The sequence below is a fragment of the Chelon labrosus genome (assembly GCF_963514085.1).
Source record: "Chelon labrosus genome assembly, chromosome: 11".
Lineage (NCBI taxonomy): Eukaryota > Metazoa > Chordata > Actinopteri > Mugiliformes > Mugilidae > Chelon > Chelon labrosus.
The window spans coordinates 6,603,772-6,624,481 of record NC_140344.1 but is presented as its reverse complement, the minus strand read 5'-3'; the positions used below and the strand labels follow the sequence as shown (position 1 = coordinate 6,624,481).

The 20,710-nt window shown below is 40.0% G+C and overlaps 1 protein-coding gene across 1 annotated transcript in view; it reads left to right on the top strand.

The window, feature by feature from the left end:
- Positions 1-20,710, top strand: part of LOC311496173 (pleckstrin homology domain-containing family A member 7-like) — a gene marked incomplete at its 3' end in the record, with an annotated part of 69,968 nt that overhangs the window by 24,069 nt on the left and 25,189 nt on the right. Inside the window, exon 2 of the mRNA XM_084555936.1 lies at positions 7,389-7,472. Coding sequence (XP_084412062.1) covers positions 7,389-7,472 — 84 coding nt within the window. The remainder of the gene's footprint in view (positions 1-7,388; positions 7,473-20,710) is intronic.

Sequence of the window (20,710 nt, the reverse complement as noted above, 5' to 3'; positions counted from 1 at the left end):
AGCCGTCTGAACTGTACAGCTGGATTCAGTGTCAGGCTGTTTTTTTTTGTTATCAGGAACAGTGTGGAAGTACATCTCAGACGCCACCAGGGATGGTTGAAACACGCGACGTTCCCTGCCGCTCTGTGCTGAAACATCCGTCCATTTATCAGCTATACCTGGCTCCCCCGATAAATAGCTTGGACAGGGCAAGAGGTGAAGCACACCATGGACTGACACCTGTCAATCACTAGGGTATTAAAGAGAGGCGCACAACTATTCATGTTCACATTCACCCTAACCCTTTCTGAAACAACAACATCAAAAAAATGCAGTGTAATAATGAGTCTGTCTGAGCTCCGCTGATTAACATAATCACAGTCTTCTTCTGATTGCAACGGAAAAACCACACAGAATCAGAACTAAAACAGAGGAGCTACTGCAGTGCAGGGGGCATAAAAATGCACGTTTAAATAAAGAAGCTGATCGTTTTCATCATGTTTTGAGCTGCATCATTCTGGGTTAGGGTTGGGGTGGTTACTCTTTGCAGATAGTGTTCCCTGTAGTATTTAAAAGTGGTCAGCTTGTCTTGATTGATTGATGAATGACAGTAACACTAGAACATCTGGCCTATAATGTATAGGTCATTTCATAATATATTGAATGGAAACTGAAGAAAGAAAAACGTTGCTCCATGTCATACAAATAGGCTTTTTGAGTATCAGTAAAATATATATTGGTAGGAAACACAAGAATTAGTACATTAGTACTGAGAAACACACCGCTAACTGGTAAACAGCATACCTTACATGGAAAGCGGTGTGCAAAGTGTCAGCCTCAAGTGGGCTATTTTAATCAGTGGGCTTTTTTGAGAAGGAGCTCTTTTAATGATATGGCTGTTATGTAAGTCTCTCATGCCTGCAGAGCTACTGTGGCAGGAGAAGGTGAGCTACAAGGTTATTATAGTCAGCTGAAACTAAAAGTAGGTATGAAAAAATAGATTTTACATAAAAAAATAAAATAACACCAACTTAGTGTAGTGACATAAGCAACTAAACTAATACAGGAAATAGATTTACTTTTGGGATTTTTTAGTCACTTGGTCAAATTTGTAAACACAGCAAACGTGTGGAATTGTTGGTTCTTGTGTTCACTGAGAATTTGAGGGGTTGTGGAGTATTGTTGATGAACTGTAAGGCCTTCATACCGTGGTTTTAATAGGATTAATGGTTGTCATTGCCAAATACGCCAAAAGGTAGCCACCTGGGTCCCTCTTTCTCATTTATTTTTTTCAGGGCACCCCATAGAGTTTCTTGCCTGTCCCGGCGGTGCGCCCCTGACTGTGAGCCGAGATCCTTCACAGAGTGTTGTTTAATAGATATTCTGAGCTTCATATACCTCTCCTCTCACAAATCTACCCATATTATAATAAGATACAAAAACGGACACTGTTATTAATCTAAAACGCAACATTTTTAAACACTGAAATGATGAACTGGCTGGAAACTAAATTAGACCAAAACTTAAATTCAATAAGAGTGAAATGAAAAATGATACAACAGTAAATATACAAAACTCAAATAATCTCTGGTGTGGCAGTACCTCAGTTGTGCTTTGAGATAAAGCTATGCCGATGCTGTGTGTCAGGTTCACACAGTAGGATAAAATAATGTGAGATATAAAACAGGAACACGGTGAAAGACTGAGCACTCACATGACCCACATGCACTACACTGCCGTCTTCACAGCTTTGTGTTCAAGTGCGTTGAGTTCATCCAAACCTCATCTCAACCCATCATCAAAGCTCCCACTGTGTGAAATGTTGTAATGTTTGATGATATCAGCACCTCAGGTACTCACAACCACAAAACTGCACAAGAGCAAAATTTCTAACAAACAGGACAGAAACATGTGGCACAACAAGAAGGCCTTTATGTTTCTTGTTAACTTTTTATGGGCCCGTTTTTATGGCAGGAGTCGTGCTTTATGCCGTGCATCCATCAATGTGGGATCCTTTATGACTTTTACCTTCCGTTGTGCGATGGGCTTCTCTTGTCGCCAGCTGAAATTTCAATAACAGATTGTAGATATCTGGGCCAAAACTGCCTGTTCCGTGTGTCACTCATTGTTGGGAGTCTGATTAGAAATCTTAGACACTAGGGAGGACAGTTTATACTCAACTAACACATTAAAACCATGATAACCATTTTGTTGAAAGAGTGGTGTTGACTTGAGTGTTGACAGAGGTTGTTCTGCTTCCTTTACTCTGCACATGGACCTGGAAGCAACCAGTGTCACTTCTATCATGATTGGTTATGATTGGTCAGTATAGCTCGAACATAGGCCCCACAAAACTTCGTCTACTAATCGTGTCCTTTGCATACAAATTCTGCATATTCATGTATTCATGTACAGATGTACACCAATAAGACATAACATTATGACCACCTTCCTAATATTGTGTAGGTCTCCCTTGTGCCTCCAAAACAGTTGTGACTCATCAGAGAATGGACATGGGCCTTCTGATGGTGTCCTGTGGTGTCTGATAGCAGAATGTTGTTAGTGGGGGCTTTTGGTCCTATGGGTTGAGGGGAGGGGCCTCTGTGGATCATCCCACAGATACTTGATCAGTTTGGGATCTAGTGAATTTGGAGGCCAGGTCAACACCTTGTGCTGTTCTTTATGTTTTTTGAGTTGTTCCTAAAGTTTTTTTTTTGTGTGTGTGCCTGTGTCAGGCTGCATCCTGCTGGGGATGGCTGCTGCCATCAAGGAGTGTCATTGCTATGGGGTGGGGGTGCCTGGTCTGGTCTAGGTGGTCAGTCATTCAGCAGAGAGTTCAGTAAATTTGTGTTCATGTGTTTCACGAGGTAAAACTTGACATAAGACCCAGTCAGGATTATAAAACTGTTTGCTGTGCTTTGTGAAGTGTGTTCCTTCTTTTCAGCTGTTTGCTGTGCAGATACTGTATGTATTTCTGACTCTAGTAAATCAAGCCAGAAGAATCGTCACGCACACATTTTTTATGGTCTTTAAAATGGAGTTAAAAATGTAAATGAGAAAGAAACACATTTTAATTTTAGTTACATAGCTGATAAGTTTCCATAGTAGCGTTACAACGTAATGTTTTACACATTCCGTTCCATCGTTCATATGTGTTTTCATGTTTTCATAAACATTGTTCTTAAAGCTGCACTGATCATTTTCTTTTGGACACTTGGAGAAATTAGTTTTTTACACCCAAACAATGAGATGAAATACGCTAAAACACGATGTAGATCTGAGGGAGTGGAGTGAACCCTTTCACTTCAGAAGAATATTATATACAGGCACTGAACCAACCACGTTCAGGACTAAAACAAAAGAACTATATGGACAGAGGCAAAGCAGTAGTCATAGCAAGTGAAACAAGACTTTCTAATTCATGTCTTCTGAATTATTCTGATAACTCTGAAGTATCTGGATTGCTTTCTGGTCTACTGATTTTATGCCTCCTTTATGACTGTGCAGCACTAACAATATATGTAACAGTTAAGTGGTTAATGCAGACAGAAGCCTTTGCTCTTCGGTTCAGAGTGAGTGACAGAAGTGTAACGCCTATATATGCTATAGACACATTCAGTTCTACTGAAGCTGTACTGGACTCACACCACTATGACAAGTCAGGAAGAAAAATACATGAAATATACTGAACATCCACAGGACCCAGAGACAGAAGGTACATTGTGAACAGGTCTTTCATTTCCAGCGTTAAAGGGCATTGTTAAAAGGCTGCTATATAAAGCTTTTAGCGTTGGTTTCATAATTTTTTTTTCTGGGCAGTTTGGGTCAACGTTCCCTGCGTTCTTCTGAAATGACACTATCGCGTCTATTATGTCTTGTACTATTCTGAACCTTGCTGCAGAATGAAATAACAGCCTCTGATAAACAACCTCTCAGGACACTTGCACGCTGTTCCCATTCATATTCTGTGATGTGTCCCAGAAGAAGTGCTTCACATATCTGCTCAGAAATAAACAAGGTTTTCGACCGTGTGCAATCGATATCCGAATTTACAGCCGAGTTCACCGGGAGGATTTGTGGTGGCTGAGTGAGCTCAGCATTCATAGAGGCTTATTTACCCTTTAATATCCTGGCAAATCTGGCAAAAGAGAGAGGCTTTATAGGTTTAACACACTGCAATTAATTTCATAAGATCTCTGTGAATTCTACATGCATCTATTACTTCTTACACTTTTGTGTGAATGAAAGATTGTGGCACTGCTGTCGTCGATGCTAAATCACATGCTTAAATCTTGTATGGCGTATTGCTTTGCTCTGAGGATTCAGATTGTTTATTGAGACAAAGTAGTTTTCATGTCCTACATTATTGAAGTCCACTAGAACGCTCATCTCATCTAATACTGTAAACTAATAATGTAGTTTCATAGGTCTACATGCGCAGAAACAAACTGCTTATAATTTGGAAATACACTGAAAAGCAGTGCTGCCATGATAGCTGGACCACCGACCAAGAATCAGACAAAAGCCACTGTACTGGTGTCATGATTCACACGCTGACGCTGCTGTCTTCTTGTTTGAAGTTGGAAATCTGGGAAACATACATTTTGACATGCTTACTTATAGCATATGTGCTGCTTTTTACTGATTGATACTGATCTTACAGGTGTAGACGGACAGGTTAATATTTAAATTATATTTGTTATTTGTAGAATTGTGCATGAATCTACACCAATCAGCCACAACATTAAAACCAGGAGAAGTAAATAACATTGACCTTATAACAGAACAATCCAATGTTCTGCTGGGAAACTTTTGGACCTGACATTCGTGTGGATGTTACTTAGACATGTACCTTCCACCTAGACCAGACCAGACCAGACACCCCCACCCCAAGCAATGATACTAATTATGATACTAATTCCTGCAGATCTGTTACTGCAATACAACACAAGTTACCTGTGTTGATCAGTAAAAAACAGTTGCCATTTAGTATCTGTTGCTGAATTTGTTCAGGTCATAACTCATGATGATCGGTTTCTCTTTTCCTGCAACAACTGTTATTTTATAATTCTTCCCGCTCAGACGATTGATAAGTCTTAGAGTCCTTCTGACTGGGATGTGGGTTTCCTTATTATGTAGAAACAATGAGCGTATTCCCTTGAGGGGCGCTACTCTGGAGGACTGGGTGTTTTTGTCCTCTAAAACACACTCCTCTGGCAGCGTGACGAACACCAACTCCAGTAGTGTGCTACTTCCCTTCTTTGTAGATTAGGAGCAAAGGTTCTCTATGCTTTTCAGTGCCCTATTTTGCATTTCACTCTGTCGAGATTTTCTATGGCCAGTTGCTACATGTGCTTTGTGTTTGTGAACGCCTTTCCCTGTCGCTGAGAAGATCAGGTTCTTCGTTAGGGCCGTTGCTTTATGCTCCTGTTGTTCTTCTTTATTTGTGCTTATCAACCAACAACAGACAGCAGTAGGAGAAAAGGGCAAACTCATTCAAGCTATAGCACTAGCACTGAGATCTCCAGAGTCACAATAGCAATGCAAAGTGTCATCTTTTCCTCTGACGAATAAAAAAATGATAAAAAAAAGATTTGCGGTCTGAAGAAGACCAGACTCTGTTATTTTTCAGAATAATTTCAAAGAAAGACTCTTCCCCTACTTCCCAGTATCCACAGAGAAAACCACAATTGCTGGATTTTAATTTAGATTTTAATGTGAACTCTATTAACTATTAAAACTGTTATCATCCATGTTAGCCCAACTCTAACTCAACTCTAGAGACAAACATCCCTACGTACGTTCTAACAGATGTCCATCTATGCTGATTTTTAAATAGTAATACTCATATTAGCAGTATAGGGAAACCTGACTAGAAGGAACTCAGTAACAGAAGTTTCACGTGACATGTCGTGCCTAGGTCTCATGCTGTGAGCTAATGATGGCATTGTGAGTCCCTGTTATGGAGCCTGCTGCTGCCATGTCACCTGGTCTCCTGGGAAACCTTGTACTCTTGTAGGATCTGATCTTTCACTACACCAAGCAGGAATCTGTGCAGCATGAGTAATGCGAACTGGTGCTGAATGGAAAATAGTCTTACTACATATTGATTGTATTCAGAGCATATGGGTGTTGTTTGCTGAGTGTGTGTTGTGTGTTACTCATCAAGTTTGTGCTTCTGTTGACTACTAAGCAGCTGTAGTAGAGCACCATAAGGTCACTAAAGCCATTCTTACTTGTGCACGCTCTGTGTGAGCCCCTGCTGTCCCTGCATATGAGATTCCTGAGGTTGTGATTACTTTGGTACCCAGAGATTATTTTTTGCTTATTTTAACAGTTATTGAATGTTAGAAAATACTGAAAGAGTCTCCATTGTATTGTTCTCTCCACTGTTAGATCAGAACAATAGCCACTTAGTCATGTACCACGTAAAAGTGCCAGTGAAACAGTCACTGTTTGGCCTGTTGCATGATAAATGATGATTATAGAATTGCCAGATTTGCTGGTCATTGTTTAAGTGATCAATCGCAGCTGTCCACATTTTGATATAGGAGTATTCCATTTGTAAACTATCCAAACCAAATAAATATGTCTGCAACCAACAATTATTTGATTAGCGAGTAATGTGCCATTCGTCGTCAAGTGGTTTTATGATGGAACCAGCAATAATATACTATACTATATAAACTATATACTATACAATAATAACACTTAAAAGATGTACCTGAACATTCAGTCATCACATTAGTTTAAGGTTAAATAAGGTTTATCTTTGTTAGAGATGGCCACTCAGAGATGGTCATCTCTGGTCATTCACTTCACACGTAAACTTGAATTTATTTTGTTGTGAAACATTTCAGGACTATTGTGAGGCTGGTTTCCTAACCACACACACCCATAGACACATGTACAGCGTACACACACACACACACACACACACACACACACACACACACACACACACAGTGACCCTCCATGCCACCCTGTGTTGTTTACCCAGTCGAATCCTTTTACACCCTAGTTGAAGCTTAGAATGACTGACTGGCTGAGTCTGTAACTGATGGAGGCCCAGGCCTTCACTGTCGGGCATTTGTGCTGAGCCCTACACTTTGTTCCACACAGGCTGCGCAGTATGGGTTGGGTCGGGTGAGTGGGTGGGTGGGGGTCCTGCAGTCACCCCTCACATTCTACACAGGGCTGGGAAAGTCAGGGACGAAGGCCCATCAGGGTGGAGAGGTTGGACAGAGCTTCCAAGTCCGCGGCTCTTCTGGGGAATGATCAGCTCGTGTGTGTGTGTTGTACTTGTGAACGCAGTGGGGGTGAAAATCCAGGGTGATGCCTTCACAGTGTTTACCGTACGACCAGTGTTGCTAATTTTGTCCCCTCTATCTCCCCCTCTTTCACTTCAGTCATAACCAGAGGATCACGGCCTTTCAACATCCTGTGAGTGGACAGATTTCTCCAGAGAGCATGGACTTCATCCTGCAAGAACAGTGAGTGATTGAACATGTTATTTGTCTGCAGTCACAGGCATATAAAAATTGCTGTCCAAAAGAGAAAAAGAGTCTGAAATTACATTTAGCTTCTCTAGCTGCGATTTTTATCAACACTAAAACTGAGAAAAAGGTTTTTGTACTTTGAGCCATGAGTTGAGCTCTTAGTTATATCACTTTATACTGAAAATAAGCAAAATCTGAAATGATTAACGGTAATCCTTTTCTGCTTCTGTGTTTGTGGCTTTTTTATGGCTTGTTATGTTTTTTTTTTGGGGGGGGCGGGGGGGGGGGGGGGGGGGGGGGGGGGGAGGTTTAAGTTGACTGATCTTCCACCTGACAATGACTTTGAAAAGTGCTTAGCCAAGCCTTGATGTTACCACTTGCATATCTTTTTCTGAAGTTTAGCCTGATATACTTTTTATTGAATTTGCAGATGGACGATTCTACAAAAAGTTCAGCATTGTTCTAAGTCAAGATGCGGTCCTTCATTCTCTTTGCATTACAAAGAAATGCAAAGAGAATGAAAAAACAAAGTTGGTGGATTTGTCAAGGACATACAATGCAGTGTTTTCTCTCGTGTCTGGCGGTGCTACATCGGGAATGAAATGTGAAATATAGCTCTCTCTTCCTTTTTGGACTGGCAAATCCAGCAAGTGCAGCTGAATACAACCTCCTTTTAGTTGCATCTGCTTTTCATTTCTTGCAAAAAGAGAGAACAGTTGAGAAGATCAATATGGCTGTCTTTAAATGTGAGGCAGCATCTGGTTAGCTTAGCTTAGCATAAAACTCAGAGGTGCAGAAAAATGGCTAGTCTGGGTGTTCAGAAAGGTAAGAAAAGAATGAGGTGAGCTGTTTTCTTCTATATTCTGTCTTTATGCTAAGCTCACCAGTGATGCTTTATCACTTTAAAAGACCCAGTGAGTGCAGGTCTCCCTGGAATAAACAAGGCAGACTGCTTACTCACAGCTCTTTAGGAGACAGTTTGTATAGCACTCACAGGGCTTTGTTAGGCAAAGATTTCCTGCCAGCGACTAAACCCGACACCAGACTTTCACCACAATGGAGGAAATCTCTCATGTCTCAGTTACAAGACATTGAATACTCTCTACGTTTGCGCACCCCAATTTATAATGTAGATCAATAAGACAAGCGAATTCCAAATAACCAGGTGTAGTTGCTCAAATTCAGAAAGAGCCACCTGTTCGGCAATCACAAAACGATAAAGAGTCAAGCAGTGTGTTGAATTTGGAGAGGAACTTAAGTGTGCCTTGTGAAAAAAACCAAAAAAAAACACAACTTTTTCTTCTGCCTATTTTCTGTAAATCAGATTGGTTTGGCTGGAATATAACTCAAAATGGTGAGATAAGTCTGACAGCGTTCCTGTGTCTTCATGTATTTGCTGTAGTCGAAGTCTGGAACCAGCTCTGAATGCTGCAGCCCCTCTTCCATTCCTCCACACCTTTGGGAGACGATGCTAAAGTTAAATGTCACCTTGCAGAATGCATTTGGTGAAAGAATAAATCTAAAGCAGTCGATACTGAAATCATTCCTTTGCAGAAGTCATACGGTACAATTTAACATTTGATTATCACTGTAGGAAAGAAAAGGTCAGAAAGAAGGCTCCTCCTGTCTAACGCTCTTAATTCTTTTTGATTTAATTTTGTTACATATGTTGCTTTTAAAAAAAGCTTACACCTTTTTTAAACTGGTTGCTAATGATCTCAAATGAAACCCCCAGATGACCAAAAAGGTGTGCCACAAAGATCAATATTAGGACCCCTGTCATATAATATAAGCATGAATATTATTGTACTTCTAATTTTATCTTGTATGCCACTGTCTCTGTCATGAGGCAGGACTTCTCCAGGTTACAGTTAGCTAGTTTTCAACCTATAAATCTCTTAAATTAACTTCAGAAAAGAGAAAACAGTGGTTCATAAACTCATGCCCTCTGAGCAGAGTAGGCTGTTGATTGCATGTCATCAGTAAAAATTCAAGGTTTCCTGTGAGCTAATGCTGCTAGCTACTGGATATCATTTCTGCCTACTTTTGCCTCCTGGTAATATCTGTATTTCGATTAGTATGCCTTTGGGTGTGTGATGAATGTTTGTGTGACTGACTGTCTAGCTGTGGTGATGTATGTGTGTAATTTGCTCTCAGGCACTATGAACATTGATGCCAGTGAGGCCAAATAAACACATTCTGGCTGAGTCGACCTGTGTGTGCATAGACCTTGGCACTGCTTCTGACTTGATGATTTTTTTTTTTTAGTGTGCATGGAGTTTGGCTTACTTAAACTTGAAAGCAGGTCTTATCAGCAAGAGTGAAAACATCTGTGTGAGCTTACAACACCTTTAAATGCTGCACAACTATATCCAATGACAACATAACTTTCATGTGACTCTCTCAGTTAACTTTGGCATCCACCTCTGTCTCCAGAGTCTAGATGAAGCTCAGACCTTCATCTAGAGCTTGGGGAAGTGGGATCAGTGCTGTCATCCTACTGGCTTAACACTAAGTACACTCAAGAGCTGAGTGAACCAGAACTTCCAGCAGCAGTAAAAGGGCGATCTTTTGAATTTGATTAAATTATACTCCTCTAAAAAACCCTTAAATGAGAGCTGTTCGCATGTAAAAAGTGAGTCTTGATCAATCACATTTTTATTGCTAATTATTTTAGCTATAGCATTTTTTTGCTAATGCAAGATTTATATAATTTAACCTACAGTAAATGTAGACAATTATGATATTTCTTTTCTATAAATAGTCTATTGATTACTGAAAGAAAATGGGCAACTGAATGGCCTAGGCATTATCTAATAAACTGCTTAGTACCCTTATCTCACATTCAAAATCTCAGCGAGGTGCGTTCTCAATTTTTCACAATGTTATATTCTGAATGTGCTCTGTCTCTTGTATGTCTGTACAAATTGAAGGCTGTTCTCTTGTTGCTTTTATTGCCTTAAATCAAAACATACAATCCAGTGTTCACAAAGTGTTTGAATGAAAGGACAAGGCAAATACACAACTCTTACCAGTGCAGTGAAAACACCTGTTGCACTGGTGACATGAATAGAAGTACATCTTCATTTTATAGTGACATAGACGAGGGTTTTGATCAACAGCTCTTGACGAGAACTTTCAAAGACCCAGAGAATATATTTCCACTGTGTGTGTGTGTGTGTGTGTGTGTGTGTGTGTGTATATATATTATTATTATTTTTGTTTCTGCCACTCAAATCCTTGCGGTTGCATTTTGTTTTAATGTTTCATTACATCTACAGGTGCACTGCACAGTTCCATCAGCTGTCATTTTCCTGAGCACATCTGAGCCAGAATTCGTTGGTAATTCAGTGGAGAGCAGTTAATAGGGCTTTTGTAGCTGCTAATCTAATGAAAGAGCACATTTTAATGTAATGAAGTTTCTCTGCTCAGGCACAAGTTCTATTTTCTCTTTTCATTTTTTCCCTTCCTGTCATCAGCTCATTGGTTTCCATTTCCTGTTCTCTCGATCTCTCTCTGTCCCGCCCGATTTCTTTCTCTGACGTTTTGCTTCCCCTCCCATCCCTGCCCCTCATATTTTCTGTCAAAGCCATTTTTTTTGTCAGCACTATGCTGTTTTTTCTCCCCTTCTTTCTCTCAGTTCCTTTTTATTCTTCTGACATTTATCCTTTAACCAATCTTTGCTTTCTTATTGTCTCTCCTTCTTTCAAATATATCTTGTTACAAGTCAAATCATATGAGTTGATGGTTTTATGTTTCACTTTGGTATATATAGTACTATGTGGGATACTCGGACGGTTGCTAATTTTGTGGTAGACTCTAATGCACCTGGCTGAGTTTTTTATTTTTATTTTTAGCATTGAAAGTGAAGTGAAGATTATTTTTTCTCAAGTGGGCAGGAAGTGCATTTCTGTCAGCCTCCCCTGTCTGGCACTGACCATAAATATACTTCTTTTTATATCACCCTGCATCTGCAGTAGTTGGGTCGCTGAGCTCCCTCACCACTCCACTCACCAGTGGCTTTACTAATCTCATTTGTTTTTCTTCTAGTTCTGGCCTTTCTCTCTGCGTCACTCCCTCTATCCCTCTTGCTAATACAGGGATGTCGCTGGGCTTTATGTAATACCATCGGTTGAAGGACCATCTTCGTAACATGCAGTAAACAAAATCCTTGAAGGTGATGTCTTACAGCTTTGGAAGACCATGTAAACCCACATATGAATACTGTCTGAAGATCGTTAACTGATCCCTCGGTCACTAGAAATGCTACTCAAAAATGTTGACTTAAATGACAGAAGAAAAGCTGCCCTATAGTAAATTAGGCCTTCTTTTTATGCTTACATAGATATCGCTCTATAGATTTTTTTTAAATTGAGTTTATTTTTTTTAGAATCTCAAACTCATTTCTCATTCAGTAAACAGAGATACGTGGACCAAAAACCTGCATTAGCTTGTTTTTAAGAACCAAGATTTAACGGCGTAAAGGAATGACTGATTGAGAGTCAGTAGAGCTGGTAATCCTGTCAAGGTCCAGGATAGCTGGAGCTTTTAATCGGGGCCTTTAATCGGCTAAATGAGACTGGGATTGCTCGAGGGTATTTCCTTAAATCACACCACATGAGTGCCAATAAAAATTAAATGAGATGCAGTTTAATACCCCTCAACATAACATTTTTGATGAGTTGTCATCCCGGTTGCACGTTCATTCGTCATAATGGCTGACTTACGTGTTTGGCTGCCTATCCTTGTGAAATTCTCTCATCTCACCTAATTACAATGTACGGTTCAAAACAAAGACAGCGTAATTACCATTAATGTACGTAGGAGGCTGAGATTAAATACCCACCTTCTGTTAGCTGTGCACCCTGATTATCCAATTGCCACTGCGCCACTGCAAGCAAAACAAGAAAAACGGCGTCGCCTTGGGCATTATCCAGGCCGTCCATTATGGTGCTATTTAAGGCTTCAATGAGCCTGCGTGCAGCATTCATGGTTCTCACAGAGGCCAAAGCGTTTTTATAAGACTTTTATATTTATCCAAGAATGAAGGCTTTGCTGAACTGAGTTAGTCTTTTTCAGAATGGCCCAGCTTGACATTCACGTCCTTACACACACGTTCATATATTCACTATTGGCCAGTGAGGCTCCCAGCTGGGGCAGAGCTAACCTTTAGATTACTGCCACCCTGTCAACGCCTCATGCTGCCACGCTAGTTGTGGAATTTACAGCTGGGGCTCATGTTCTTGGATTCTTGGTGTATACTGATCTGTCACCTTCAGCACCAGCTACACCTGCGCCGGCCAGACTTTTTTTTTTTTTTTTGGTTTGATGTCAACTGTAGCTCTGATGGAGGCACCAGCTTCACAGGCCATCAAAGCAGAGTTGAAGCTCTGTCTCAGCAGGGTGCGGTGTGTATGTGTGTATTGGGGCTGGCGTCAGCGGGCCTGCTCACCAGGGGTTATCAGGGATTAAAGTGGCTAAAGTGTCAGGACTTTACAGCTTCTGGGAGTACCTTATCAGCTTTTATTTTGGCAGCAGGAGAGATGGAATAACTTCCCTGAGTGCTGCTGGCTAGGTCTCAGTATCTGAGGGGTGCCTTAAGTTGATTCGCACGACATCTGTCTGTCTTTCTTTTTGTCCACTGGTCACGGAAAACCTGGAAATTTGTTTTTTTTAGCTCGTAAAAAGGACGGTTCGACATTCTCCTATATTTGTTCTATGTTATTTAATGATGCACTCTCAATTGTAAGATGCTTGCCAATCAATCACTTTGTTCAAGGTTCTGGCTGCCTGCGTTAACCTCTTGTATATTTCACATCCCAAATGTTTTTGAAGTGAAATGAGCAGAACATGACATTATTGGTAGTATATGGACGGAACTAGGATTTTCTTCGCCATCACCACTCTCTAAAGGAAAGAAAAAGACACCGACCCTTTCTTTTGACGCTCCAAGCCCACTATCAGCATGGTGAATTTGACAGTAGGAACCAAAGCTATTGACAGTGTTTCTATGCAGTAAAGGTTTGGGGAGCTCATTGTTTCCATCATTGTTGTCAACTGTATCATTTGCTCCCATTGGTCATCACCTCAAAGTTCAGATCAGTTCAACTCGTTACCTGCTTGCTGAATTTTACTGTCTCTCATTGCTGCTAGTCTCTTTTTGTGTGTACGGTCCTTTAGATGCATTCTAATCTGTGCATCATAGTCTTACGTTTTAACTGTTTTAACTACTTGTTGGTGGGGAATAGGCAACTCTTTAGTGTTGTTTTCATGCACCGGTAAATAGCATCTCAGTTTCCCTCCGCAAGTGGAGATAAAGGCAATTCCTAGATGTTACTAGGCACACCGTACCCACATTAGCTTCTCTAATCACGTCCTCTGTGCAGTTGTGTCAGGTTCTCTAGTTCCTCCTCGTGCTCTTTTCTATTCTCTCTCTAGCTGTACACATATTTTTCTGTCTTTGACCCTTCCCCTGTGCAATGGGCAGCAGTGTAATGAGTGCACACATGGTGCTTCGCCGGGGTGGAGAATGGCAACGCTATGGTTGACTGTTGCCATAGCAGCAGTGTGGAAAAAGGAAACTGGTGATGCAGATATAGATGGAATGTGTCATCTGGGAAAGACAAAATCTCTTTTGGGCTATTGACCATTCAAAACATGGCTTGTAGGGTTAAGCTAAAATTATTTAGCTCCTTCCACTTCTGAATATCTTGTTCTGGTAAAGGCTAATGAATTAAGGTATTTCATAATAAAATAAGATATAAAGTAAGTTTATTTACATGAAGTCTTAATCAGAACTTGATATATGCAGTGGATTTTCATCTCCCTCTTTGGAAATAACAGCATAACTTTTCCTTTAAAATACAACAGTGTTTTATAACTGACCCCCAAACAAAAACCATCACACTAATGAAAACAGACACAGGTGAAAACATTCAAACAGGTAAGCTGTTTCTAACAGATTTGCAGTAAATGGACTATTTCAGCCCATCAGCATCATGGAAGAAGATCTCACGGAGTTATTTGTTAAGGCAGAAGTGTCAGGGAAACAAAAGTGTGAAATTAATATACAGTGGCGGGACCTATTCTTTGGAGAACAATTACTGTCTGTAATATTTTGAAATTGGAATATTGGCCGTCCTTAGCAAAATATTTAGGAAAAACGTTTCTTACTGCCTGTCCTGACAGAAGAGTTTGGATGAAATTGGGTTTAACAATGTAGAGTGGAGGATTATGTGTCTGCGTTTTACTCTTAAATAGTTTATTGCAAAAGTTTTGAATGTTCTGTTCTGCAGATTGCAAGCTGAAGGATGGACTGTATTAACTGTATTTAAATGTCAGCTGTGTCTGTGTGGGCTGACGATGCTGTTGATGTTTGACATATTTCTTTTCCTGCTGTATTTTTTGCGTTATGGGCGGCTGGGGCTGCGGGAGTTCAGACGTCTCAAGTTGCATTTTCCCAATTTCTTGTGAGTGGTATCATTAAAATACAGAAAATGTCAGGATCTTGACAATTACTTCTCTTATGTGATTGAATCTCCTTTGTAGATTTTCTGTTCAAAGGACACAGCTACCTTTTCCTCTCACAGACATAATAAGTGGAGGCAACCTGCTTTTCTGATGAGCTGACAATAAATGCCCTCCACTACGGCAGAGTGAGATTAATTTTCAATATTCTATAGATCAGAAAAGGGAGAATAACAACATGTATTTCCAGCAAGACCATAAAGAAAATGACATATTTGCATTTGCTATAAGATATCATAGTAGTTTGGTGCTGTGTATGCACTGCGTTTGAGCCGTCACTGGTGATATTTGGTTCCTTGTTGCCCAGTATACTATAATGCTGAGCTGTGAGTGTGAAGCTTGCAGTTTATTTTTAAATTCCTAGCTTTTGAAGTCCCTTCAAAGAAAGGACGTTGGGTCATTTTGGATACATGACTGTTTCTGAAGCTATTACACCATTAGGTTGCATCCCTGCACCACATTCTTTCAGTGGTCAAAATAAGCTGTCAGAAATACGCCAGTGATTTAGTATTGCGCTTAAAAAACACTGGGTTACTCACAAGGGTTAAGTTAACAACAGTTGTCAAAATCAAAACAGCATACACAGATATACAGTGCGTGCACTCTTTTATTAGAAACCGTCTAAGTTCCTTGTGAGGTAACTGGACAACTGTAAAAGCATTGGAGTCCATTGCAATTTTTAAAAGGTGTGATGCACAGTGGTTTGTCTGGTTTGCAGATATCTCTCAGCTCTAAACTCTCCTGCAGTCATCAGTCGTCAAGCACAGGTGAATTCTTGAAAAGTCACTTCTTAGTAGAATTTGAGTCTGGTAACACGCCATTTGGATTTCATTATAGGACGTGTTTCAACCAATACAGAGAAAAAAAAAATGCTTCTGCACGAAACTGGATAGTCCTACAACCAATCAGAGCCATTTTGTTGTAAACAAATTGAATTCTAATTAGCTTTCAGATGACGTTTATGATTACGTCACTGTTCCTCTTTTATCCATCGACATAAAGATCGTTTGGACAGGCAGATGTTTGCTGGGACATAATCAGCTCCCAACAGAGCGACACCAGAGTGGGTGGGGAAATTTTGGATTGGCTTTCAGGCTGACCCAAACCATATTTGGAGTGAATTCCAGTCTTTTTCTACTGGATGCTACTCAAATTGAGTTTCCTCAGACCAACAAATCCAGAGTGATGGAAGTTCTACTACCAGAGCGCTATGGATGACAACTGTGGACAGAAGCAAAACTGTCTGCTGCCTTTTTTGAGGGTTTCAGTCTTCTGTACTGACAAAGCTGGAAGGAACCTACTAGAACTAGATCATGTATAGCCATTGCACCAGTGTAGTTACTGATGCCTGTGTTGTTGCCACAGCAAGCAATGCAGATGGATTGGTGATGTTTGGACAAATGCTTCGGTTCACATATGGAGAATCAGTACTGAAATACAGACAGGAAGTGATGTGGTAAGAGAGAGGGGACATCACTTCCTGTCTGTATTTCAGTACCGATTCTCCATACCACCTCAACACAAGGGCGCAAAAAGTTAAAGAAACTTCTTAATTAATTTTTGCGGTGCCAGGTTAATGATTCCCTGTGTTGTCGTTATTTTGCTTTCCCTCTCTTTGACCCGTCTTATAGCTTTCTCTATTTTCCACCACCGTCCCTCCTGGTTTCAGTCTGTTTTTTCTCATCTGTTTACTGCAAAGAGGTAAACAGATTACAGCCCATTACCTCGTCCTCTTTGATCATTTGAAGTAAATAAGTGGATTGTGTTCCCTTGGACCTCCAGGAGCTGTGTTACATATAGTATAATTCACAGAAAATTGAGGTCACACTCGTCTCCAGCCATGAGAGTGAGTGTGAGCTTACACTCAAAGGTCAAGCTGCGTCACTCAAGATGGATTTTCAGGAGCTCCTCCCTGGCTCATCTTCTTCAGTGCAGTAAATTGAAGTGGTGTAGAAATTGGAGTCCCGGTAGGATCAGTCCTTTATGTTAGATCAAAGAACCTGAGCCTCCTATACATCTCTACTAAGGGATGTAATGCTCTTATTTGTCTGGTTTTGCAACCTTACTGTCTCTGGGTTTGTCCTCTCGGATTCAGCAACAAAGCTAGATTAAAATGGGAAAAAAAGTCCTTAAAAAAATCTGACTTGGATAAATAAATAAAATAATTCAGTAAAAATGCAGTGTTCATGTTTTCATCATGAGCTCAAATCCTTGCCTGTATTATCTCTTAATGAAATAGCAATGACTTTCTCCGTGAAGCACTTCACTTTTACAGTAACTTTGAAGAAAACGCAACTCATTTACATTTGAGAGTTCCTGACCTTTCAGAAGTTTGCATGAAATTCTCTTGACAGAGCAATTCTCTCTCTCTCTCTCTCTCTCTCGCTCTCGCTCTCGCGCTCTCGCTCTCTCTCTCTCTCTCTCTCTCTCTCTCGCTCTCTCTCTCGCTCTCGCTCTCGCTCTCGCTCTCTCTCTCGCTCTCTCTCTCTCTCTTCTATCTTCTATCTTCTATCTTCTATCTTTTCAGCCCTCCCACACCACATTCAAGACATTTACATTATGCATCTGTAGATAGAAGATGGTAATGTACTCAAACCTCTGGCTGTGTTGAGCACAGCCTGTAATAAGCAGGGCAGAGCTGAGAATGCTTCCAGTGTTGATATTCGAAAAGGGAGATACAGTGGTGTCGCCACCTCCACAACTGAGGAGGAAAAAAATTGAAATATTTTCAAATCAGACAAAATTAGAGCCAGTTCACTTTTATATAACAGCTCCCATGACTTGCAAATGTGTTTAGAGACATAAGTGTGTATTGATTTATTTGAGATGACTGAGGCATGTATTTCATAGAGAAATATAGTGGTAGTTAATTATCTTGGATTCTTGGATGAAGGAATGCTTTTCACTGCCATTGTTTTCCCTTTTGAAACTAATCTGACAGATTTACACACATGCTGGGCCTGGTGTCAGTGCGTTGGCAATAAAGTAATCCATCTAGGAAAGTCTCAGCTGTCTCTCCGCAATAAGACGGCAGTGATGGTGTGTCTGTCACAATACAGAGATACTCAGGGTGCAGCCAGCAAGCAGCCAGTCACGTTTTGTGTGTAGTTTGATCATACAAAACAGCAACAAATGAACCTTCAGTATTAACCTGTACTGTTTTTGTGATTCACAGTTGTTGCTAGTCTTTCCGCTGTGCACATTAAAATAAGAAAATTTACACACATGTGTATGGTTCAAGTTTAAACTTTATATATAAAATATGATTTTGCAAATGAAAATGACAAAATGTTATGTAAATAATAATAATTCTGTCCAACACAATAAAGATAGACTTAGACTTAGATAAACTTTATTGATCCACAAGGGAAATTCCTTGGTCACAGTAGCTTAGGTGCACATAAAAGCACTCTTAAGAACCACAAGTAAAAGAAAGATTAAATAAAATAAAATAAAAATAGTATTAGCAAAAATGTACAAATTAGCATATGAACAAATGTCCAAGAAATAAAGACGGAAGAATATATATTATATACACAGGGATGATAGTATATATACTATCAGAAATAAATAATCCCTATATGATATTAAGGTAAATTAAAAATCTGACTGCAATACACTAACAGAAATAGAAACACATCTTTGGAGTTTTGTTTTTACTTCTACTTTTAAATGGTGTTTGTGTTGGTCCATGCCATCATCTGAGACGTTCTATAGAGAACAGTTTTGATCTGGTGAGTGCATGGCTCCAGTTGACCGGGGTTGTAGTCAACCAAAGAAAATCCTGGTCATGAAAAATCATTCTTATTTTTCCACAAATCGATTGCCTGCATGATGTAGATTACTAGATTTAGATTAACTGGTTAATTATTTACTGATTCATTATAAATAAACCCATAGATTGTATATACTCACACTCAAAACCTCATGGACAGTGACAGAGTACCCTAACATAGACAAGTTAAGCTGTCTCGGTTTTTGAACTGTTACAGGTTAAATTGGTTGATATGTTTTAACAAATCTCAGTCAACTTCTTTGACGTGGTGTTAATTAGTTTGGAGCCAAATCTGAATAAATGTTCAGTAAACATAAGTTATACCTACTAATCCTTGTTAGGTAGGGGAAGGTTTAAATTCGCAAAAACCTGTAGGGGACCTGTAGTCTGTCCCTGCTGCTGCTGCTGCTGCTGCTGCTGCTGCACACTATGAATTGATCCGGTAAAGCTATTGATGTGGCACTTTTCTGAAAGTAACACTGGCGTTTGATGAGAACATATCATTAATTCTATGGCCTTATAAGTAACTCATACACACTGAACTTGTATTGTATGAGAAGTAAGTCTGCAATAGCTTATCCTTTTTTTGAGGTTCAAATACACTGCACACAATGAGTGGTAACGCCACCTTATGATGCCTGTTCTTTGAGAATGAACTTGCTCTAATTCACCAACCATTAGCCAATTTGACAAACAAATAAATTAATAAGTGTATAAATAAATGTATAATAGCGAAATTATTCTAGATTAGGTGTCAGATTGTAGATTCATAAATACTGTAGTCTTTGTGCAGCATCTGATGTATTGTTTTTGGTCTGGACATGAGTTAGGGTTTTGTTGTCAGCTCAAAGGCAACTCTGATTTAATAATGGATACTCAACATAAATGGAGTGTATCCCCAAACAAAAATCAGTTTAATTGATGACATTTCTAGTCTTTTGGGCCTCAGGTAACAGGTAGGGGTGATAAAACAATTCACTAAAAAAGCAGCGTTTGATTTTTGCTAGGGAATTTTTAAAGCTGCCAAAACACACTGCGCCCCTGGTAAAATAAATGATGTAAGAATGACCAAAGTCAAAAAACTCTTCTTGACTATCAAAGAGAAGCAACACCGTGTTGTTGTTGGATCTATAGAGCTGCGTAATGAATGTAGACCTCGATCTGTACCTGTATCCTAGGCAACCCGAAAACACAGCCGTCCACAACTCGCTGTCTTTCTAAAAAATAAATAAGAACATGATCCCCATGGCGAGCACTGCGTTTTGTGCTTTTGAAAACTGTTGCAAAACAAAAGCTTATAATGAGTTAAAAGGAGCTGCAGACAAGAAGATCCGTAAATATTTTATTTTAGCATGTTAGCAAATCTGTTTGATGAGAAGTCTAGTGGATTTCACTGTGAGCTACGCTTATCAGCCACAACATTAAAACCACCTGCCTAATATTGTTTAGTTCAACCTTTTGCCTCGCGCAAAGTTTGGGTGCATTGGGAAATGGACACAGGCCTTCAGGGGGTGTCCTGTGTTGTCTGGTGCCAGGATGTCGTTATGGGTGTCTTTGGGACCTGTGGGTTGAGGGAAGGGTCCTCTGTGGATCAGACTTGTTCCAGAGCATCCCACAGATACTTGATCAGTTTGGTATCTCGTGAATTTGGAGGCCAGGTCAACACCTTGTGCTGTTTTTCATGTTTTTTTGAGTCGTTCCTAAACCGTTTTTGTGTGTGGAAGGCTGCATTGTCCAGCTGGGGATGGCTGTTGACATTGGGGAGTGTGGTTGCTATGGGGTGCCTGGTCAGCAACATTGTTTTGGTGGGCGGTACGTGTCTAAATAACATCTACATGAATACTAGGACCAGATTTCTCAGCAAAACATTGCATTGGTTATTAATGTTATATTCCTTCACCCGTCACAATTTTCAATGTTGTTCTGATCG